The sequence below is a fragment of the Armigeres subalbatus genome, chromosome 1 (genome assembly GCF_024139115.2).
Source record: "Armigeres subalbatus isolate Guangzhou_Male chromosome 1, GZ_Asu_2, whole genome shotgun sequence".
NCBI classification, from domain to species: Eukaryota; Metazoa; Arthropoda; class Insecta; order Diptera; family Culicidae; genus Armigeres; species Armigeres subalbatus.
Genome location: NC_085139.1, coordinates 260,026,223 through 260,050,357, shown reverse-complemented (window position 1 = coordinate 260,050,357; position 24,135 = coordinate 260,026,223). Strand labels below are relative to the sequence as shown.

At 46.5% G+C, this 24,135-nt stretch overlaps 2 protein-coding genes across 3 annotated transcripts in view; one reads left to right on the top strand and one right to left on the bottom strand.

Annotated features, from left to right (window-relative positions):
* Nucleotides 1–4,158: 4,158 nt before the first annotated feature.
* LOC134207261 (uncharacterized) lies at nt 4,159–5,623 on the bottom strand. The gene is made up of 3 exons (XM_062682982.1): nt 5,420–5,623; nt 4,907–5,339; nt 4,159–4,826 (listed from the first exon to the last, which is right to left on the bottom strand). Exons 1-3 carry the CDS (start codon nt 5,621–5,623, stop codon nt 4,159–4,161), a joined length of 1,305 nt encoding a protein of 434 aa, XP_062538966.1.
* A 7,841-nt stretch (nt 5,624–13,464) lies between these two features.
* The window catches only part of LOC134207052 (titin-like), a 111,631-nt gene continuing 100,960 nt past the window's right edge, over nt 13,465–24,135 (top strand). Inside the window, exon 1 of one of the 2 annotated variants that reach the window (XM_062682782.1) lies at nt 13,465–18,972. In XM_062682782.1, the coding sequence (XP_062538766.1) occupies nt 13,662–18,972 (5,311 nt within the window). In that variant the 5' untranslated portion in view covers nt 13,465–13,661. The remainder of the gene's footprint in view (nt 18,973–24,135) is intronic. The other variant, XM_062682781.1, reaches the window with a different exon arrangement.

The window sequence follows — 24,135 nt, the reverse complement described above, 5'->3', positions numbered from 1 at the left end:
TGAGCCTCTTGAAAGGAGGCTTCTGAGCCTCTTGAAAGGAGGCCTGAGCCTCTTGAAAGGAGGCTCTGAGCCTCTTCAAAGGAGGCTTCTGAGCCTCTTGAAAGGAGGCTTACGAGCCTCTTGAAAGGAGGCTTCCGAGCCTCTTGAAATTAGGGCTTCCTGATCCTCTTGAAAGGAGGCACGAGCCTCTTGAAAGGAGGCTTCCGAGCCTCTTGAAAGGAGGCTTCCGAGCCTCTTGAAAGGAGGCTTCCGAGCCTCTTGAAAGGAGGCTTCCGAGCCTCTTGAAAGGAGGCTTCCGAACGTCTTGAAATGTACCATCAGACACTGGATTTTAGTTCAGAAGCATATTATTCAAAATTTTGTTTCGAATTGGAGATTGCAATGAAAATTTGGTCATTTGACGTTTTGTCCTCTTGATTTTTTTTCGCAGCTGGTTGTGGAGGACAGGATTCAATATGTTTTGAAACACCAAAATTACACAATTATCAAATCTTTTTCAATTATTTTATTGGATTTGTAATACATCCGAAATACCCCAGGGGTATCTACTTTTCCCACTTCTACTGCTGTCTATTGGGACTGGGGATCTTTAGTGCATCTTTCTCAGATCAGCATTTTTTGTTAGCAAATTAAAGAATGGGCAATATATAAATGCTATAATAAACATGTCTTATTTTTATTAGAACACATAAATTACTCCAATAATGTCATAAAAGTCACTGACATTTCCTTGCTACAACCGTGGTAGTTGGTCACCGCGGGGCAACGTTCGCGCAGGTGAATTCGATGCATGCGTGCTGCGAGTAGATATGTATTTCGCCCCCATTTGACAGATTGAGTCCACCGACCTGCCCGCCATTCTGTCTGTCAGCGTTCGAAACATTCGGGAATATGAACTCCGGTGTGAAGTCATAGCTCCGTTTAGGAGAATGTGCACCCAACGAGCTGAAGGAAAAAAAGAACTTTTTTATTCCCATCATGAAGTGGAAATTTACGACATTCATTATCGTACTACGCTGGATTTGTGCACCGTGCCACCGCACCGGCGGGAATTACTCACGATGGCCGACACGCGAACTCACCAAATTGGTGTTTATTATGACAGCTGGGTGATTGTGGAAAGATTCTACCATTTAATGGACCTGTCGTGCTGCGCAGTCTTCACATAGGTCCAGCACAGACAAACATACTTAAATAAAAATGTTCAACTAAGACTATGACCCAGGAATGCCTTTTTTTTTTAATTACGTAAATAAGGAAAAGGTTCAAGAAAGAGAACGGGTCTGTATGCTTCATTGGAAAAATGTAAGATAATTTTTTTTTCTCGTGGTAACAGCAGGAGTTTTCAAACCAAGAAAAATCTCTTGCGTAATTAGGATATCGTCCTATCCACTGTAACAAGGCAATTTGTTGAAAATATAAACATTTCCACGAAGATAGATTCCGAACAGATGTCGCAATGACGATTTTGTGTTACCCAATTTTCCTAGACATTTTGTCTAATTAGCTGAGGTTATCGTGTGGAGTTGTTTAGACTGACCCAGATCGTATTGTGCTAATCTTCAATTCGTGTTGATTTATAGTCAGAAAAACCGTTCACACCTCTCACATGACCGACATTCTAGCGGACTGGATCGTATCCAATCAATCCACCTACGCACCTGTCCAACATCCGGAGCAGCGCACTTGCTCACTCGCCGAATGACTGACTTGAGACTCGATGAGATGCTGTGAGATTTCGGATAATCCATAGCAGCTAGTGGCACGCGACCCGTCGAAAATCGTTTGCTCAAAACAATTCTGAATATTCATCACACCCGCTTTTTATGCGGTTGTGCAAAAGAAAATGAAGACATTTTCACGTCACGTTGTACGTGCACACAACCAATCACTGCAATCAACAGCTCTCAGATGTGCTTTGTGCATGCTCGGTGATGATGTCTCAGCTGCTTTATTTTTGCGTTTGGCTCTCATATGAAATCGAAACTACAATCTTTACGATGCGGTGCGTCGATCTCCGCATACTTGAAATTTCTCTCGTTGGCTGTCGCAGACTGTGGCGTATCGGTGCGGCGGTGGTGGCACATGACGAATCTGCTTGTGAATTTGGCATCAGCTATCACTTATTCAAAATAGTTTTGAGGAATGTTGCAGACGATAATCTCGTGGACACAATTTACTAATATTTTTTCAAGAGCTGAGGAAGTGGAATAATTAAAATTGTAGTGCAAAAGGAAAGTAGAGTATAAGGAAGAATAAAGCGAATCAATATGGTAGGGCCATCCACAAAGTACGTCACGCTCCATGGCGGCGAGGGCTTCTGAGTAGCGTGACAACTCGTATAAAAATTTTAGAGGTTTAATACAGAACGTGTGACGAAGGGGGGAGGGGGGGTTGAAAATCGGCAAATTTTGCGTGACGTACTTTATGGATCTTCCAGGCTGTAAATGAAAAATCGAACATTATGAGCATAAGCATGATTGACTTCCCATGGTTGCTATTCGGTTATTGCCAGGTCAACTGTAATTACACAGAGAACCAACAGATGAAGTTTGGGACTAACATCTAGTGTGTAAGGACTAATCTTCAATGTGTGAGAACTGGTGACTCAAAAATAAGCAATCCCAGCGCCGGCCGTGTCCGAGTGCAGGTCAATTAAGGAATTGGTAGGAAAATGTTATTATTATTATTATCGTCTTTATTTAAGAGGTTTTCAGCCCTTGGCTGGCTCACCTCTGGTATCAGAAAAAAGATATAAAGGGTATTACATATCATTTTTACAAATTTTGTAATTCTAGTTGTTGTTTGCGGCCCGGAGGGGTGCCGTGGCTAATTTTATCTTCTAGTGATGGTCGAGTGGCCCGGAGGGGTGCCGCTGCAAGATATTTAATGGCTTTCGGACCGGAGGGGTTCCGATGCAATTTTGTAATATTAAAAAAAAGGAGATCTTCAGTGTTCCACCATGGATGGTGCGTATTCCGGAGGGTGTCCATTGTCGTTGCCGGGTCTATTGGGGTACCAGGGTTAATTCGATTTGTGTTTCATTTTTGAGAGAGTAGTCCAATTTCGTTGCCGGGTCGGTTTATTTTCGAGGGTTCAGGTCGTGTTCCGTGGTTTCTTGAGAATAGTCCAGTTTCGATGCGGGGTCTTCATTCGTTGGGTTGTCGTGGTGTGATGCCAGGTTTTCTGTTATATTCTAGTGTAGAGATGGGCGTCTTTGAGGAAGTTGATTGTGTTCCTCTCGTCCGGGTTGTTTTGCAGGGCCGAGTAGGCATTGGAGATGTTGTTGTTGGTGCGGGCTGTGTGGTTGATTGGGCATGTGCCGAAGATGTTGTTGATGTTCAGAGTGCAATCACACTCCTCGCATCTGTTATGGAAGCTGGTGCCACCCAAGTTATTGGTGACGTTGGTGTGGCCTGTTCTCAGCCTGGAGAGCACGACAGCATGCGACAGAAGTTTCTCTGCTGTCGCCAGTCGTTTGCCCATACTGTGGCGATTTCTGTTTTTACCCACAGTTTGGCGTCCGCTGCCGGGACTTCTCTGCTCATAAAGCCGTCGCTTCTTCCGAGATTGGCCAGTGCGTTTGCATATTCGTTGCCGGGTATTCCTGCGTGGCCGGGTACCCAGAAGAGCGTGGTGTTGCGGTTGGCTACTGATTCGATCGCTTGGATCCATGGATGCTTGCTGCACGGAAGAAAAAAAGTACCCAAAATTGAGTATTTTTAAACTTACTTTTGAGTTATTTTTTCTCTTCTCTTTCATCCACTCTTTCTTTTGTTGTCAAAAACAAAATAGCCAAATAATCCAACGACGCCAGTTCAATACGGGAAGCCAATTTTGAGTTTCATTACCTGAGGTCGAAATTGAGTGAATTAAACTTAAATTTGGTTCAATAAATTTTCCGTTGGGTACTTTTTTGACATGGGAGTAAAGGCAAACTACTTCGACCCTACTTACTCAATTTTGGCTTCACGTACGTATGTTCGAGGTTGGGTGAATTAAACTCACTATTGGGTAGTTTATTTCTTCCGTGTGGCTGGTGACGCCAGGGCTGTTACCCGAGCAGCACACATGTTGCACAAAAGTTTCTGTAACCCTTATGAAACCGAATTTAGTCACATTTGAGTTGCGGCAACCAAATCGGTCTGGATTGTGCTACTAGGGTAGGACACTAGCCAAGTCCGAAACGATGAGGATCGGCAGTGTGCTGGGTATGGCCATGGCCCTGAAGATTGCGGCTGCTTCAGCTGAGTAGACCGTGCAACGGTCCGACAGTCGGTACGATTCATCGAGGGTGGAGGAGTAAATTCCGATGCCGACTCTGCCGGCAGCCTTGGAGCCGTCCGTGAATCGGATGTCGTGTTTCTGGTACCTTTCCCGGATGCGGTTTTTGAAGGTTTCCTGTGCTACAGCTGGGTTTGGGTTTCTTGAGAGGCGTTCTTTGAGCTTGAGGTCTACTTTGGGAGGGGGGGTTTGCCAGTGTCTCGGTCCCAGGCGTCGGAGGCCGGCGATCTTGGGGATGTTTTTACCGCAGAGGTTGTGGAGAGCCGTGTTGGCGTTATCGTTGAGGTGGTCGTGGTTTTGGCTTGCTTTTGTTCTCTCGGAGTGACCGATGGCCCTGCTGCAGAGGGCGGCGGTGGCTTGGAAACGGAAGGGTAGCACACCGGCCTCGGCGCAGGCCACATCCGCCGGGGTCGACGGGAGCAGTCCGGAGACTATCCGGATAGTCCTGTTATATGTTGGCCCTAGCAGGATGATGAGGTTGTCAAGGTTGAGGATGCTCAGCTCGATGCCGTAGAGGAGTCGGCTGCAGATGATTGCATTCGCTACTCGGAGCCGCGTTGGGCGGTCGCTCCTAGATCTTTTTTTTTTGAAATGCTCTTTACGATGTTGATTCTGGATGCACATTCACCCCGTACTCGGTTGCAGTGGTCACTGAAATTGAGTTTCCTGTCCACTGTGACACCGAGGATCTTGCAGGTTTTCTTGGTATGGATGGGGATTTTGTCGATGGCGATGGGTTGGGTTGGAGGTCGTTGGTTGATGCTGCATATATGGGTTCGGGAACACTTACCCGCAGACATAACGTAGCCGGGTGATTTGGCCCATTTTGTCACGTCGTTGACGGCCGCTTGTAGTTTCCGCCGCGTAGCTTTAGGGTGCTTTCCTGTAACCACCAGCAGGACGTCGTCGGCGTACACCAGGATGTATATCCCTTTCGGTAGTCGGTCGAAGACGCCTTCCATCGCGATGAGGAAGAGGGTGACGGCAATTACTGAGCCCTGGGGACCCCGGTTTCTTCCTTGGTTGCTCTTGATGTTTGGTTTCCTACCAGGACCCTAAAGGTTCGGTCTGATAGGAAATTTTGATGAACTGCAACATGTTGCCGGTAATCCCCACGACTTCAGTTTTTTAGTACACCGGGTGTCCAGGTGCAGTTGTACGCCTCCGAGAGGTCCAACGATGCCATTTCGACGTGGTGCCCTTTCCTTCTTGTGTCGTCCAGTATTTGACCCAGTGCGGCGAAGTAGGTGTTGGCACCCTTGCCTGGTCGGAACGCGTGTTGCCTGTTATCCAGGTGGCCGCCTTTCTCCAGTAGCTCGATGAGCCTTCGATTGGCCATTCTCTCCATTATCTTGGAGACTACGCTGGTGAGGGCAATGGGTCGGTAGTTGTCGACGTCGTTGGGAGAGCCGCGGCCTTTCGGAATGGGCACGACGAAGCTGGACTTCCATTGTGTCGGGAGCGTTCCTTCTTGCCACTCTTTGTTGATGGAGCTGAGGAGGTGTTTTTCCGCCGATGGGCAGGTGCTTCAACATGGGGTAGCCCTGGTCGTCGGGGCAGGCTGACTTGCCCTTTCCCTTCTGGAGGGCGTACTCCAGCTCAGCGAACGTGAAGGGCCTGTTGAATTCTTCTCCGATGTCGGTGGGATCTGGATCGCGCTGATTTCCGAGGATGGGTCTCGGTGTGTTTTCCGGAAGTGATCCGGGTATTCCCGGGACGATGCATGTCTTCCGAATTCGTTACCCAGGGCGTCCGCTAAGGCGGAGGGTTCGCGTTGTACGGTGCCGTTGATCTTGAGGGAGATGCCTTTTGCTTTGCGCTTGCCTTGGAAGCGATTCACTCGACGCCAAAGCTCGGCGGAGGGTTGGTTGCTGTTGATTCCGTTCAGAAAGTTTGTCCAGCTCTTCTCTTTTTCTTCCCTGATGGTTTGCCGGCACTCGTTGCGGGCGGCTTGGTAATCCGTCCGGATTTCTCCGAGGTCAGGGTGTCCTGCTTGCAGTCGGTCTTTTCCCCTTTTTAGCGCTCGGAGAGCTTTGCGCCTACGCTTGACGGCTTTCTTGGCGGTGTGGTTCCACCAGTGTACCGCCTTTCGTCCTGGGTTGGGGCTCAATTTTGGTATGCAGCTTTCGGCCGCTCGGAGAATGACTTCGGATGGCTCTGTTGCTGATATTGGTGGATTTGCTTCCAGCTCGGCCTCGACTACTCGTTGATAGCCGTCCCAGTCGGCGCGATCGTATAACCACCTCGGTCTTCTGGAGATTTCTTCAGGTTTGCCGTTGAGCGCCAACATGATGGGCATGTGGTCGCTTCCTCGCGGGTCATCGTCCGAGGACCAGAGGAGCTTGCCTACAATAGTGCTCGACGCTAGCGATACGTCGATGGCTGACTCTAGGGGTGTTCCGCACTGACGGGGCCCCGGCTACTCGGATGCTCAACTGCGGCCATTATGTTGATGGCGGTGGGTGTTGGTGGTCGAGGAGTGACGATGGGTGGGCTTTCTTGTTCTTGGTCGGTGTTGGTCTCGACTTGGGTGTTGCTGGTTGAGACGAGTGGGATGCGTGGTGGGGAAAGGGAAAAAGTTTGAGTAACTAGTACTCGTCTGTGAGGCTCAGGTTGATCCTTAATGTTGGAATTGCCGGTAATTTGGTGGGGAGTGAAAGGTGGTGGGTAGGAAAAGGATTATGTTATGGGTGGTGGATGGGCACTAGGGTGGTTCAAAAAATCGATTTTGCTCCACAGTGTTCATCTGATTCTTTACCATGTTCTGAGTGTCCTCTGAAAATTTGAGCTCATTTGGATTAAAACTAATTTAGCACAAGCCGTTTCAAGTTTGCATGCAAATTAGTATGGGGAAATTTATTTTTCCATTATACTGTTAAGGACGGTTCCCCATCAAGTGCATGTTAAAAGAAAACCTACATAGCTAAAAAGAATACTCAACAGCTTTCACTCAGTGAAAATCGCATGTTGATTAATTGCCCCTGTAATTAGTAATCGAATTTAATCTAAACCGTAGTTTTCTGGAGCTAATTGCATAACTCATCAACAGGTAACATTTCTGCTTGTAGCGCGAAAGATAGCACACACAAATTCAGGCTACTATGTTGCACTGCACATTTCAGTGATGCCCTCAAGGAAGTTTAACGATCATGACTAAAGATTCGCAACCTGTCTTAAAATTGATTATTAATTATTGGGGTGATTAATCAACATGCGATTTTCGTTGGGTGAAAGCTGTTGAGTATTCCTTTTAGCTATGTAGGATTTCTTTTAACCTGTCGTCGCTGCTGCTGAAAATGTCTTAAGCGTTCTCCTTGACCTTGCTCTGCTCTTTTGCTTTGCCATGCTTGTCCGCCTGGTTACCTTCGTTCTTGGCATCCTCCTTCACCCTCCTTCTTAGCCGTTCGATGATCTTGTCTTTGACCTCCAGGGATTCTTGCAGCTTGGGGATAGTTTCGGTCAGTTTGGCCACTTTATTCACCAGATCTTCGATTGTCCCGTTTTGTTGCACGGCTTCGATGCGGTTGGCTACCACCGGCTCTTTGTTGGCCTTTTGTAGCTGCTCGATCTTCTTCCGGAGACCCTCTATTTCGCGGTCCTTGCTTGCGGCCGCCACATTGGCGAAGGAAGTTGTTGGACCGGATCCGGAGCGGGTCTCCACTTCCCTACGGGCTTGGGGGTAGGAGATCTTCTTCTTCTTCTTATTGGCATTACATCCCCACACTGGGACAGAGCCGCCTCGCAGCTTAGTGTTCATTAAGCACTTCCACAGTTATTAACTGCGAGGTTTCTAAGCCAGGTTACCATTTTTGCATTCGTATATCATGAGGCTAGCACGATGATACTTTTATGCCCAGGAAGTCGAGACAATTTCCAATCCGAAAATTGCCTAGACCGGCACCGGGAATCGAACCCAGCCACCCTCAGCATGGTCTTGCTTTGTAGCCGCGCGTCTTACCGGGGTAGGAGATGTCACGGTCAATTTTTACGCGCTGAACCTCGACTCCCTTCAGGTAGAGTGGGCATTTTCTACTTGATGTTGGGTGGTTACAGTTTCGACAGAATTTACAGGCTTGGGTGTCGGTGCAACGTTGGCGGGATGTTGTGGAGTTATCGTCAATGGTTATTCCTTCGTCCACCGGGTGGTGCTTACCACAGTTGCCGCAGATCTCCACGGCGCTTGGACACCGCTTTCCGGTATGGCCAAAGTCCCAACAGCGGAAACACCTCATTGGGTTTGGGTAATAGGTTCTTGTTGAACATCTGGACCATCCAAAGTTGACGTGGCTGGGAACGACTGTGCCAGTAAACGTGAGAACGATCGCGGGTGTAGCTTACCCTCCGGTGTTCGTTTCTTGATTCGGCAAACCTCCTTGACCCCTTGGTCTTTGAGTTCCGACAGGAGATGTTCATCCGACAGCTCTATGGCGTCGACACATGACACCACGCACTTTGAAACATTTAGGAACGGGTGCTCAACTACAGAGACCGAGGTCCCGTCGCCAAGTTTGCTCATGGTCAGCAACTTTTGGAATTGTGCTTTGCTGCGTACATTGAGCGCGTACGTAGCTCCGCGGTTTTCTCTACTGGCTCCGTCTATGGTGCCGCCGAGGAAAGCCTCAACGGATTTGCGAATGAGGAAGGGGTTCGCAGGTAGAGGTCCGTTGATGCCCTGCAGACGCATGACCTGCAGCGGACCGGACGTACCGGTGTACTCGCCGTCGCGGCGATTGGATGCAGATTGGTTGCCATAATCGGGGCCCCCTGGGTCCCCTAGGCGATGGAAGTGGCCTGTGGCCAACTCCATTTCACCCGCACTCGCGCCGCCAACCGGCACGGGCGGTTATTGAAATTTACTGTGCGAGACGACTGTATTCGGGTTTGGTCCCGAATTTGACTAAAAAATGGCAAACGAGGTTTGCCCTGAAAAAACCGAACTAACGCCTGTACTTTTCCGTCGCACTGACGAAAAAAAGTTCGTCTCATTTCAGTCGCTCAAGTCACCTCGTTAACAGTCGGAAAAAGTTATCTCACTCCCGCCGCGCAAGTCACTTTGGGTTCGCCGCCCCTTTGAAAACCTTTAGCCTCACTAATATCGTTGAAGTCAAAATGGTTCGTAACACTCCCTTCGCTCAAGTCATTAGAGAACCGCACTAGCGACTATGCGTCTCCACCGCGCCGATGGGGTGTTTTTCACCCTTAACACTTTCACCCGAGACTACCACCATGCGACTCAACCAACTGTGCGTCTCCACCTGACCACACGGGATAGGCCACCGTGCGCCTCCACTGCTTCTTTCCCGGCCGAGCGGCTGCAAACAGCGTCACTGGGCAGAAAAAAACAACACAACAACACGAGTTCACACAAGGTCGCGTGTGTGCCTTCCCGCCGGGAGTGCACTTCAGAAGCAATTAAAATGTACCGAAAATCAAAACTTTTCGGTGCGTTTGCACTTGTGGGTGAAAAAGGCACACACATGTGTGTGTATGTGTGTGCACAAAAATTATGAAAAACATTTGACTACTTTTCATATAATAATCCTTAATCGATTTTCTCTCAACAAGTTGCATTCAAATGGTGGTAAAGCCTAGTCGATCACTATTGATTTTTTTAACGATCGGCCGTTCCGATTAAAAGTTATTAAGAAAATGGTATATCGAACTGTATTACTACCATATAAGGTTAGTGTCTTGGCTAAAGGCGAGAAAGGCAGTATCACTACTCAGTGAATTAAGTTGGGTTTTTTACCACCTTATAGTCGTACTAGCTGGACGGGATGCACTGTCCAGCCCTTCCTGACGATCCCTTCGCGCACTCGAAAGTTTTCCGGGACCTCCCCACCGTACGGGAAGGGTCCAGCCACGGTTCAATTCCGCCTCTCTGCGAGGGGAAGAACCGGCATGAATGGCCGAGGAGAATCACAACACCACCGTATCTCCGGAATCCGTGGTCGGATCGGCTCACGATTTGGTATGGGCCTAAAACGCACTGACCAGAACCAGTCCACCAAATATGAAGGCAATAACTCGACCGAAATTTTCACCGTAATAAACAGCTCTAAAAGCACTTGCAGGTAACAAAACGACCGTCACGCTTGCTTGTTCGAGCTAAAACTGTAGGAAAATGTTGACATGATGCTTTCTTTGATAGAAGCCGACGAGTCATCTGCACTTCCACGAGAAATCACTGGGATGTTGGATATATGGGGTAGGGAGTGTGGCAGTGTTCGTTTTGGTAACCGCTATGCCGTGTATAGTGTGTAGTTTGATTGATTTTAAACAAACACATTCGAACGAAAGATAATTATTTTAATTATCGACCACACTAAACAGAACAAAGTTTCGATGACCAGTCGGTCGTTCTGATTACTGAAGAAAACAAGGCCGCACACGATTTTTTTGGCTTTGCTGCGTCGTAGCGAACGTAGAATAAAAAGATGACAGCTGCTCTTTGCTTCAATATTGATAGTGGTGCTCTTGAAAACGCGAAATAGGATTCCAAAAGGTACGTCCTTAAATTTAGAGAAAATTGTCTCAACACCACAAATGTCATGCTCATAGTGACTGCATTTGATGGTATCGGTCGAAATGGCAGCATTCGATGAGTGGTCGCTGCAAATTATTGCAGCATGAGCAGAAGTCAAGTGAAATTTTCTCACAAGATTTCGTTTTGAATTAAAATTGAATTCAAAATACTGAAAGTTCCTTAGTTATAAAAGCTTTTCCAGTTGCATTAGACGGGGAATCCAACCCCATTGTTTTCTATGGAGAATCGGCCTGATCTCACTATGAGTTCAAAAGCTATGGCCAAAATACTATATTCAAAACCTGTATAGGAAAAATCGCTTCTTTGGAATTCGATTTGCTTACAAGAAGTTGTGTTTGGCAGGCAATTTTACAATAAGTTTAAACAAATGTAAAAAATTAGACATATCCACCTAAAAGTCCTTTTTTAGATTTTTCTTATAAGCTTCTCAATCCTTTTGAACGAACGAGAACGGCATTATCACCGATATTCGAATGGTTCATTTGGTTGAAACGGTCGTTTGGCCAAATAAATCGTATGGCAAAGAAATGCCAAAATTTGGCCTAGTAAGTCATATGGCCGAAATGGTCAATGGGAAGAAAGGCCATTCGACCGAAAATATAATTTGGCCGAACGGGTCACTGCCAAAAATGTACTTTCGCCGAATAAGTCATTTGGCCGAAATGGTCATATGGTCGAGAAAGTTGATTGGTCGAAATGGTCGGAGTTTGCATTGCAATCGTTAAGAATTATTTTATAGAATAAAAATATTTCTAGGAGACAAAACTTTCTTTCATATGAAAAATCAATAGAACACTAGATCTCGACGTTTCACGCGTTTTGGAATCATTTGGCATTTAACTCCTTCATGGGTAAAATTTTTACATTTTTTCTATCATCTTGAGGTCGTAAATTATCGAATGGATTTTATGTACCAAGAATTGACCACCGACCATTAACTTGACAAAACATCCCATTAATTACCACCCACCGAGAAATTTATTTCCATCAACACCAACCAGGAATCGTTCCTAAGCGCAGGGAAACTAGGTCAAAAATCAAAAATCAGCTGTACGTCCGCGTTCAAATACCTCCAAGAGTTCTTTGTTGTTCTTCCGTTGCGAACTGACAGCGTCAGTTCATTTTTTCCCCCGGACATCTAACATCTATTCCCCGAGATAAACGACCCAACGAAAACAAGCTTTGTCAGTCTTCTACATCACACAGTTACATCACATTCCTTCTTGCCGTCCTTTCTATCGACGGATCTCTGGCAGTTTCGCAAGTGTTTCATCTACATAGGTGGACGTATTACCGGTGGCATCATCGATATTTTTGGACTCGAAAATATGATTCACAACGACACGATGACCACTTCATTCTGTGACTCCTCAGCGAAAACACGCGGCACAAAATTGAAGCACTCACCTCGCAGTTCGGCGGGCGGCAATCAGTGGACAATGGAATGTCAAAAGAGATAACGCGCATCAACTGCCGACCGACTACGGACAGGGTAGACAGATACGTAGCTCAGCAGACACACGAGCCACCAATTCAGAATTCGCACTAAAATTAACGAATCTATTTTTCCCCGAAATGTGCTGCGGATCTACAAAGTATGGGCAATAAATTATTCCACCACTCACGATACTAGAATTTAAGAAGAAAAAAAAACAGCAGGCGATGCAAAACAGAACGAAGAATGCAATTCACTTTCCCATTCCTCGAAGGGTATTTCCCCGCGATTCGCGAGGGAAAACAACATTGCGTTCGCCGCGCACTTGGATCTTTGGCTAGACACACGGAGAGTATCCGACCGCGCAGCTCCCGGTCTATGGTCGGAGATTTTTCTCACCGAAATCTGAGCTTTTCTCCCCCAAAACAGAAACGGAAAATCGCACGCAAATCGCTGGGTGGGAAATTCTCGCCACCGGCTTGGATCAGTCCGCGAGTATCCGTTGACCGAGTCGGTTCTCCCGTGTGCAGAAGCACTGCTGTCCCCGGCGGTAACGCAACCCTTGCCAGGGAGAAGAAGAACAAGAAGGCCCAACGACGACAGGTGACAGGAGTTAAGGAAACGGTTCGGTTCAATCAAAGTGAATTACACACAGAAGAAGCAGGTGACAGGTGTGTGTGAGAGTGTGTGCGCGCGCGGACGTCATTGGTGGAGCGGTGGAGCGGGACCGCAGCGTTCGCGGTGGAACGTCGACAGGGTGGGCGTGTGCGCGCAGGTTCGTTGGAAAAAAAGACCGATTTCGCGCGCGGCTCTGCGGTGTTGTTCTATTTTAGATCCTGCGGGCAAAAATTGAAAAGAACGATCGACCGACGACGGCGGCGGCGGTTCACGTCCGTGTAGATAAGGCAGTCGATGGCGGCAGGGAAATATTTAAATAATTTTCACTTTCGTGTGCCCTCTTGAGGTGTTTTTTTTTTCGGTGGCTTGCACTTGCTCGTGCACTACATTCGGTAGGCACAACGCAACGGCTACTTAGATCTGTGTCCGTGGAATGAGCAGTCTACTGCGATTTGGAGAAGATTTAAGGAGGCGTTGATGAGTGCAGGTGCAGTGGGTTTCCTTGTGCATTATGAGTGAAATGGTGAATGATGATGACAAAGAAAAAATGAAGAAACGAATGTGTTTTTCGATATTTGCCAGATAAGGGAAGTTTCAGATAATAAATGTATTTAAGCACATGACACAAAGAAGTCTAAAAGTTTTTAAAAAAGAAAGTTTAGAAGTTCAAAAATAGTGCTTCAGTGAATTCTAACAGAAAAATAAATTTACTATTCGCCTCATGCACGTTATTGCTTGGTTTTGTGTTTGTGAAGTGGTTTCTTGAACGGATCAATCATGCCGCTGTATTCGGAGCTCTACCATAACTACATCGGCAACACGCCGGTCCTTCCGGCCCCACTTTCGTCGACCATTCTATCGTCCAGCAGCTACACGGCCCCAAGTTACGTTGGTATATCCCGAGGATTTCAGAGTCCCGTGATCGTGGGCCGCATACCGTCCTTCTCTAGAGGATACGTCCCAAAGCTGACCCCAATCACAGAGACTCCACTCACTTCGGCCAGGGTAACGGCTTTGACGCGAGCCAACTCGTCTAAATATCATCCTCACACTTCACCGACCTATCAGAAGCCACGACGTGTCATCAACACTGCAGACATCGATGTTTCAGCCAGTCGCTATGTCCGAGATCACACCCCGAAAAGGTTCCTTCCGTCATCCCCGACCACTTCATCCTCTCCTGATCGGAACAACAACTCCGTGGTGTCTCCTGCACCAGCTCCCATTTCCTCAACCCCTACAACAACCACTATGAGTGCTCGCGACCAAGAACTTATGGAACGTGTCGAACAGCGAAGGCAACAATCCACTATCAATCGCAACCGAGCCGTTGTGCGGCTCAACACACTCCGTGCTCGAAGTAAGTCTCGCGGCAGCCGAGGAAGCACTGAACGCAAGACTCCCCGTCACTCACCAGAACCAGAACCGTCCTACGAAGAAGGTATGCTACTCTACAAGGAACCGCAACCTAAGACAACGTCTTGGAGGGACCAATTCCGAGACGAACTTTCACTGCGTCCTAAAAAATCTGAGCCTAGCAAAAGTCCTGGCGAACTGTTGATGGAGAAACATCTGATCCGCGAGGGCGAGGAGGCCCCAATTCTACTTGAGCAGATAATCGCGGCACCTCCGGTCATGATGCGTCGCGGCACTATTCGTCGTAAAAGCGGTGTTAAAATTCCCAGCTTCCACGAAATCTGCGCAGATATAAACTCGGATAAACTGGACGACGATCTCAATGCCGGTGAACTTCGGCGGCGAGCTTCCCAAATTATTGAAGACGAAATCGTCCAATTCCAGCAAGAGCTTCAGAATTCCAATGGCATCCTCAATGATGATCTGGAAGACCGGCTCAAAGAAGCTCTTGAGCAGCAGATTGTTGAGTCCGTCGTCGAAGTTCCAGAGAAGAAGAAACAGAAAAAAATCAAGCGAACGCGTACCAAACCACTACCGAAAATTGATGTCGACAATAATGTAGAGCTAGATCAGTTGGACACCTCCGGTCTCCCGCTCAAAATTACCATCGATTCCCCCACGATCGAGAACTCCGCTCCTCCGAAAATTTTGGCAGAAGTGGAGTCAATCGAAGAATGCACAGTTTTCAAACTGCCCAAGAAAAAGAAGCACCCGGAAGATCAGGATGTCACTCCTCCTAAGAAAACGATCAAGAAGGCTACCGCCAAAACCATTGAACTGGAATCCGGTTCCCCGGTTCAGAAAATTGAAGTTCTGATCATCGACCTACCGGAAACGAAGGTGGCTTCACTTGAGGAACCCACCCGAAAACTCGAACAACCGCAGCCACCGACAGATAAAAAGCCAGAGCCACCGGAGAAAAAATCTCTTAGCGATCTGGCTGAGAGGAAGAAGATTTTGGAGCTGCAGAGGAAGATGGACAAGCTGACGAAGCTCACTGAGCGAAAGCTCCCAACTGAGGTTCTTACGGCTGACGCCGTCACTGCAAAGGAAGAAACCACGAAGACTGAAACTAAGCAGGATGTTGCGGTTGAGAGTCATTCTAAGGAGGAGATCAAACCAATGGAAAAGACTGAGATGAAATCGGAGAAGCAACCTACGAAAGAAATCGAGAAAATCGATCCTTCAAAGCCTGGAAAGCTTACTCTGCAGGATGCTGCCAAGATTTCAGAGTCCACGAAGGATTCGCCGGGAGTCAAAGATTCGAAGGACTCTCCAAAGCCCGTTCTTAAAAAGTGGGCCAAAGAGACACGTGAATCTAGTCCTCTTCTTAAGAAGAATGCTACAGCCAACGACGTCGCAAAGGTGGAATCAACAGACGATACAAAGTTACTAAAGCCTGTCGAGAAGATCACAAAACCGAAGGTGGAAACGAACCAAAAATTGTCCTCGATAGAGGATAAAATTAGCAAAGATCTTATAGTCCCGAAAAATCTTCCGGGATCTCCGAAGTTAGCGCTCAAGAAGACTCCGTTGGAATCGTCGTGTGAAGTCAACGCGAAGACCAATAAAGAACTAACAGATTCACCGAAACCACAGGTCAAAGAACATGTCAGCAAAACAACCAAAGTCGATGACTTACTGAAATCAAAAGAGTCTCGAGCATCGCCAACGCTTCCTCTCAAAAAACTTACCCCAGATACGCCAGAAGTCAGTCCAACTCCGAAGTCCTCCAACGTATTCACCGTCCCGGAAATCCCCGCTTTCAAGAAGCCTGCACTTAAGCAAACTCCCCAAGATCTGGATCTCCCAAGTGATCTCACGCCACCACCAACACCCACAAAACCACTCAAGAAGACGCTCGGAACTGCTCAAGAACCCCCCAAGCCCGCATCCCCGAAAACCAAATGTCCTCCGCCAAAACCCGACACAGCCGCCGAAGCTGTTCCGAAAGCATCCGCTCCGGAACAGCTTCCCAAGGCTGCTTCCACCGTCGCTCCCCCCGCAGAGGTTCCGAAGCCAAAACCCCTTCTCAAACCGGTCAACACGCGCAAGAAAACCACCCAACTTAATCTACCGCTCTCGCCGGAACAACAACAGGAAGAGGACTTCTGGAGCAACATCGGAACGCGAGAGACGGTTTCGTTCGCGCGCCGAAAGCAAAACATCGAGCGGCGGAACCAGATGGTGCTGCTGAAGTTCGGCGAGCAGCAGGATGTCGAGGAAGAGGACGAACCGGTCGAGCAGCAGACGACGTCGAAGAATGTGAGCACCAAGGTGATGGCGTCACCGCCTGCTGCGGCTGCAGAGATGCCTCAGTGGCCGAAGCCGGCCGAAGAAGTGGCAGCGGTCGCGCGGAAGGCATTCGAGGTGACGCCGGTGAAGTTGGAGGACGGCAAGTTGCCTGGGATGAAGAAAGTACTGAAGCAGCAGGAGACGAATGTCGCAGTCAAAAATGAGGGAAATAAGGCACTGATAGAAAAAATCGACACTGTCAGAAAAGAACCAATTGATCAGAAAAAATCCACGGTGGATAATTCTAACAAAGAAGATAAAAAAACACTCCAGACTAATAACCAACTTGAGGAATCTAAAAAGGATTTAATCGGTATTAAAAAGACTTCATCGACAGAAGATAAAGAACCTCTGAAAGACATCAAAACACAAATACAAAAACTCCAGGAACCTATAAAATCAAATTGTCTTGATGCAAAAGCGAATACAATAGTTCAACCTGTGGAAACTACAAAACAGCCATTGAAGCCCACAAAAGTGGCCGAAAAACTATTGTCCAGCCCATCAACAGCTTCAACGGTTGAATCCAAGGATTCTTCGAAAGATTTGCAAAAGACTGATGATGTTAAAGAAGAACCTAAATCAGGACTAATACTTGGAAAGGCTCAAAAGGCAAATGATTCACCGAAGGAACTACCGAAAGCGACCAAAATATCAGAAGTGCCACCAAATATAGGAATCGGTGGTTTGAAGAAGACTGAAGTGGTTGAACCCAAGGAAATGACAAAAGAACCATCGAAGGTGGAACAGAAGCTCGGTCTATTCGGTCTAAAGAAGGCTGCTGCACAAAACACTAAAGAACCGATAAAAGCTAACGGAATAACTGAAGAATTACCAAAGACTGGTTTTCTAGGCCTCAAGAAAAAGATACCAGATGTGGCAACAAAGGAATCCTCTCAAGAGCAACAAAAAACTACTGACAGTCCTAACAAGCTCCAACCGTTATCACCACCGAACTCTCCTAAACAACTTAAAGTTCAGAATCTATCCCCTAAGGAGCTAATCAAATCCGTAGCACCCACAATCGCCGCCGAGGCTGAGAAGAAACTGGCACAGGTACAGAAAACCCCTAAGAAACCATCACCAACCAAGCAGGAAACTCCATCGCAAGATCCCACCGTCAAACCGGAAGCCACCCCGAAAGGGAAACAACAATCTGAGCCGCAGCCGGCCGTTGATCCCAAACCATCGGAAGCCGAACCCAAAAAGACGAAGATCGTGAAAAAAGTGATAAAGGTGGTGAAATCGAAGTCACCGCCGCTGCAACCGGATGCCGCCAAGGTCGAAGAAGCCGAGAAACGCCGGCTGGCGCAGGAAAACGCCGAAAAAATTAAAGCCAAAGTGAACCAAATTACGCTCAATATGGGCGCGAAGCTTGAGGTGGAGATAAAGGACTGCGCCAAGTGCCAACAAGACACACCACCGCCCGCCGATTCGCCAAAGCTTCCGGTAAACAAACAAACTGCGACGACGGCGGCGGCGGCTACGACGAAGAAGCCATCAACCGCCGACGACGGACCGAAGGCGGAAGAACTCGCGTTGACGAAGAATAAATTTGGCGTCGTGTCCAATTTAAGTGATCTATCGACGGTGCCCGCCAGTGATCAATCAGTCAAGAAACAGGTGTCGAAGGGTGCGGATCGAAAACCGAGCAAAAAGCAAGTGACCAGACGGTACTCTTCCAGCAGCAGTAGCGAGGAAGACGAGGAAGATCGAACCGGTTCGGAGACATCGTTTTCAGGTATCGAGGACGACTGGTCATCGGAGGAGGAGGAAATGGCCAACGATAAGCCGGAGAAGAAGAAGTTCGACCCGCAGAAGCGCGTCAAGCTGAGCTTCGAGCAGATGCGCAAATGCTACTCCAAGGAGGAGAAATGTCCGATCGTGTTGGTGGCACGTCCGAGGCCTCTGTGGAAGGTGAAGCGGCACGGACACAGGCACAACCGCCATGCGGACCTCACCAGCAGCAGCAGCAGTGGCAGCGAGGACGAATCCGGCTCCGCCACTGACCAGACCTCATCGGGGACTGCGTCTACGGTGGACGCTTCGTCCGATCTGGGCACCGACAGCAGCGTCAACAGCAGCCGCGGACACAACAGCAAGAAGAAGCATGAGAAATCCGGCAGCAAAACCAGTGACGTGGGCAGTGATATCTATGACAATCCGATGGTGATCCCGTTGCATTCGGAGCCCAAGGGGGGCTCCACGATCAGCCGGGATGAGAACAACAACGACAGTGTCCAGCTCCCGAACGACGAGGACGGCGAGAATGATAAGAACATTGGGAACCACGAGGTTCGCAGCACCAGCACCAGCAGCCACGATTCGGGCTTCTACGGCGGTGGAACGGCACCGATCAGCCCTAAGAAAGCCATGGGTAAGTGGTCACGATCACGCACACACGTTCAAGGTGGACAAATCGATTTTCACACGCTAGTTAGGTCGCATTGGCAACCGGGGCGGGTTCCTTTGATCTCCGCGCTGTGCGACGGCCCCACTTATTTGTTATTGTCACGTTGTTGGGTGGTTCATCATTGAGTGGGGTGCGATCGAATGATGGTTAACCATCGATCGATCGTCAGCGGGGGGTTGAGTCATCTTGACGTCGTTTGAATCCGAAGCGTTGAAACCGAGAGCACACGACGACCGGGACAGGTTACGCAAGGTTGCGTAAGCTTTCTATCTCTGTAACCGGAAGTTTGTGTATATGCGGCAGATGCTACCGTCGTCGATCGTTGGAAAACAATTAATCAATTAGACAATCGATCGGATCATCGATCGTCCCAAAATAGCGGCTGATACGGAACGAGCGCGGTCGGGCGGATGTTGTTTATTTTGTCGTATGGGACGAATCAACAAACGGATACGTGGGCGAGCGCTGATGAAAGAAAGGTAGGGGAGAGGCTGAAAAAAGGAAATTCAAGAGGGTAGTTGTTTGTTTAGCAATCGATTTTCATTCAAAGAGAAAGCTCGATCCGTCGGGAACTGTTTCTACTTGTTGTGACTAGTAGTCATTCACATACATTGTTGCCTCTTCAGCATGTGGAAGTGTGGTAGATCAACTTGCGTTTGTGCATTAATAGCACTGCATATAGTCACCCATATTCTTGTTTACGTACGAACGATACTTTCAAACGAATCCGAATACTTTGGAATTATAATGCGCAACAATTTTCGTTCGAAAGTGCATTCAAACATAAACAAGAATATGGGTGATTGACTTCTTTCAATATTTTCATCTATCATGTTTCTACCATAATCAGACAGTTACTGAACGAAGTGAAAAAAAATTTCCAGAGCATTCTTTACTTGAGTTACAAGAAAGCTTTCTTTCCAATCCATTATGGCCTGTCGCATACCCGAGTAGCACACTTGTCACATACCCGTCACTGTGACTCATATGCGACCAAATCCAGTCATATTGCTGCCCCCAAATCCTTCTAAACTGTGCCACATGGGATAGCAATATTTCTCAGAAGAGTAATGCATCATGACCGACCATGTTCAAAACACACAGTTTTTTGTCTTTATTTCAGAGGTTTTAAGCCCTAGGCTGGCTCACCTCTTAAGCACACAGTTCATCGATGCTTATAACACGCCGACATAGAATTTTCCCTCGAAAATATTAACTGGAGGGCAGAGTGTTCGGGGAAAACTTGAGTTCTCAAAACTCAAACACCCTGATGCAAAATTCGCCGGACTCATCGTTCAAGAATAAATTGTAAAGGTGATTGGTGCAATCATTCTTCGACACACACCCATTTACGTAGTTCAGCATTCTGAGACCACAGTTGTGAGGGCCAAATTAAAAACCGAAGATATCGATTGGCGTTTCGCCGTTTCTCTGGTGTACAACAAGGAGATTCCACGTCTAATCGACTAGTCTGTTTGGATCTCCAGATCATTTTCCACTGTTTGTCTCAACTCCACAAGTTTGGAAGAGATCGCCCGTGTTTACATCCTTTGCTTTGGTACCTACAGTATTCTTGTTAATTACGATGAGAAACAGAAGCTGTTATACAATACATCTTTGCCGCACCCCTAGAAGTGAGTGCCAATTTTGTATAATTCTACTTAACTCCTTGTTTATTTTTAAACTGTGGAGGACATTCGTTTAGAAATTAAGACAAATTACTTTTGAAAATTAGGAGAATTATTTTCTTTTGGAAAGTCAGATAAATTTCCTTTGAATTGAAGTTTTTATGGCTTTCTCAGTCTAGGGTATAGGTCTAGGGTCTCTGGTGCTGGATGCTTTTCAGCCCATGAAAGGCCGTAAGGTAATTATAATATGCTGCTTTTGATGAAAATCGTGAGCTGATATTTGGCAAAGTGCTCCTTATATTGTCCCAAAAAGTTTTGTTTAATCGTATCGCTATGCACCATGATAATTGTGAATTTAATATGAAAGCTAAAATAGTGTGATTGATATCCGTTCATCTGAAGTGTGAAAATGTGGGTCAAAGAGGAGAGGTTCACAGTGGATCCACGTCGGCAAAAAGGAATTAAACCCGGGACGGAATGTTTTCTCTTCGGTTGATAAAAACACACGCGGTTTCAACAATCGGTTTTTATTAAGGGAAAATGCAAAGTACATTATGAAGCGCAGGTAGCGTAAAGGAATACAAATAGAGTTGCGCCAAAACATAGAGGCGCGAATGCGTGACAAGGAGGAACCGCTCTTAATCTATCACTTCTCCTCAGCGGAATGTCCTCGGCTGCCATGAAGACCGATAGAAGTGACGAAGCCGTTCGTTCGCTCCACGTTCCCCAATGGTTTGGTGAACCCGTCTGCCCTCATTACTTCGCTCGGTCGGGCAATACTCCTTCTCACTTCTCGTTTGCACAGATCACGAATAAAACACTCTTTCGTATTGATATGTTTAGATTTTCTGTTGTCCTTATCAGTTCGTACAAAGATTGTCTTCGTGTATGACGGTAGTTTTCTCCTGAACCTCGCCCAGGTCCTCGAGCAAGTGCCACATCCAAAGAACCTCCTGGCACGACTCCCCTAGCGCCATATATTCTGCCTCCACGGACGAGAGGCTAAGGGGGCCCATACACGCTCCGACATGTTGTACAACTAACCCAGGAAATTTGGTTCCGTCGGAGTAAAGTTGGACCGTCTGCCTGTGGGCAAGTTGTACGACTGTTGTATAGTACAACCTGCCCACAGACGGTCCGACTCCACTCCGACCGTACCAAATTTCTTGGAGGCGGAGTCAAAGTTGTACAACATGTCGGAGCGTGTGTAGGGCCCTTAACGCAATCCTGACGGCTGCTCCCCCAAGAGATAGCTCGTCCTGCATCAAAGACGACGAACCCTGTGGTAGACTTTCGAGTTCCTGGATCTCCCGCCCAATACGAGTCGGAAAAAGCTTCGAGTTCACCTTCGTTTGATTTACCTAGCCTAAGCTTTCAATCTGCAGTATACTTGAAGTACCGTCAACTGGGGAAGATGATCATAGAGGTGAAGATGATCATTTGATGTGTCAGTCAAAAGTGCCAATTTTTTTATGAAACGGTAGTCAACAATATTCTCCGTTCAAGTAATGTTACCGCTAGGTAGAAATCCGAGTTTTCGATTATAATCATGAAAATGTATTTTGGATAATAAAGAGAGAGATAGTCATAAATGAAGCTATTTTCGTTTCAAATATTGACTTCTTAGACTTCTTTACGTAGTAAATTCAACATTCATACAAATAACCTAGTGTATTTTGACTACTAGGTCACAATGGTTTTAGTAGAGCTGTCTTGATCAACTTCACCCCAAACCAGATTATTCAAAAAATGTGTGATAATTTAATTTATTTTCATAAATGCGAACGCATTTCAGAAAACTAAAGTTGTTGATTATTGCAACGTATAGCAGTACATGTTTTGAAAATATTTGTTTCGATTTAAAATGTAAACACACATTGTTATTCCATGTTTTGTCTTAAAAATGATCATCTTCCCCCCAGTTGACGGTACCGAAGTACACGCTTCGCTGCTGTCCAATCCGAGGGTCTGATGTTTTGGTTGTGTTTTCGTAGTATAGATGCAGTCTCGTTTCTTCTCCTTGTCGTTTATGAAACTGTCAGTGTGAAACGCACCTATCTCTTTCTTTCACATTATTCTCCTTATGGCTGTCAGTGCGGAATTTTCAATGTTGGCTACGAAACGAACTGTGGTGGAAGTATACAAGTGTCAGTCCCGTGGTCCAATCTCGCTCAAACGGTTCACTGAACTTACGGCCCAGAATTGCGGCACTGGTAGAGATGTCAGGTCGTGCGCATACCGCAATGTACGTCAGGGAACTGACTAGGCTGCGATACTTCGTGATGGGAATGTTAGTGTGTGGTTATTGTTGCTACTAGAGACCGAAAATACCTCTGCATCTCCACAACAACCATTGGAAGGAAGTTGTGTTAGTTAAATGGTAATCAGTAGCATAAATTGGGATTCACCATGGAAAGTGATGTGACCTATGTAGCTTCTATACAACAGTATTAGCATTACCTTATCTTGTTCAATTGTTCATCCTTCGCGAGAATAAACAATCAATCAATCAAAGTGAGCGATTGTCCATTTGTATTTTGGATTATGCGCCTGCGTCATCATTTAGTTAACGTAAGGAAAGTACAATAGAAGGTTGGGATTGAAATCGAAAATAAGGATATATTCACGGCTGTTCAACCACATCGATAGTAATCGGAAAGCTAATGTCAACCAGCAACCCTTATTTTATCTCAATTTGAGGTTAAATAAGAATGCACAGCCAGACATATTTTGTTAATTTACGTTTATTTAATATACCGTCATCGGGGGTGACAATGGGTCAAATGGGGGTGAGAATGGGTCACTGTTTCAACTACTTAGAATGCTTTTAGAATGGATTGAATGTATCTGAGGGCAAGAAGACTAAAATATAAGATAATTTTTTGAACAATTTTGCTCTACGACCTCCATGCTGCCGGTGAGAGCGATGACCCATTCTCACCCCCCAGGCCCATTGTCACCCCCGATGGCGGTAGCGTTTATTTTTCATTACTTTCTTTTGTGTGGGTAATGAGTATGTTTTTATTTAGTGTTTCAACTACTGTTCACTCTTATGGATTCCATTATTGTATTATAATGAATGTAATAAGTATGACAAGCATAAAAATCATAATAATCATAATATTGTGCACAGGGCTGGTAGCGGCCAATGCCACTCAAAATAGTGACTTTAGTGATCAACACTGGTGAAAAAAGGGAGTAAATAGTGACTTTCAGCTGCATAATAAGCTGCAGTGACAAAAATTGACTTTTATATGAAGTTAATACGGCCAACCTGAGCAGGAGAAATTGGCTCAATAATATTTAATTTTGTTTTTGATACCATACTCTGTTATGAACTAGCCCTGCTTAAGAGGTAAAATACCAAAGGAATAATACCAAAAACTAATATCCACATTACTTAAGCCATAACAAACTCAGTTATTAAATTGAATTTAAATACCAAATGCATAATCAATTATTATTCGTTTGGTATTGAAATACCTAAGCATGGTATGCC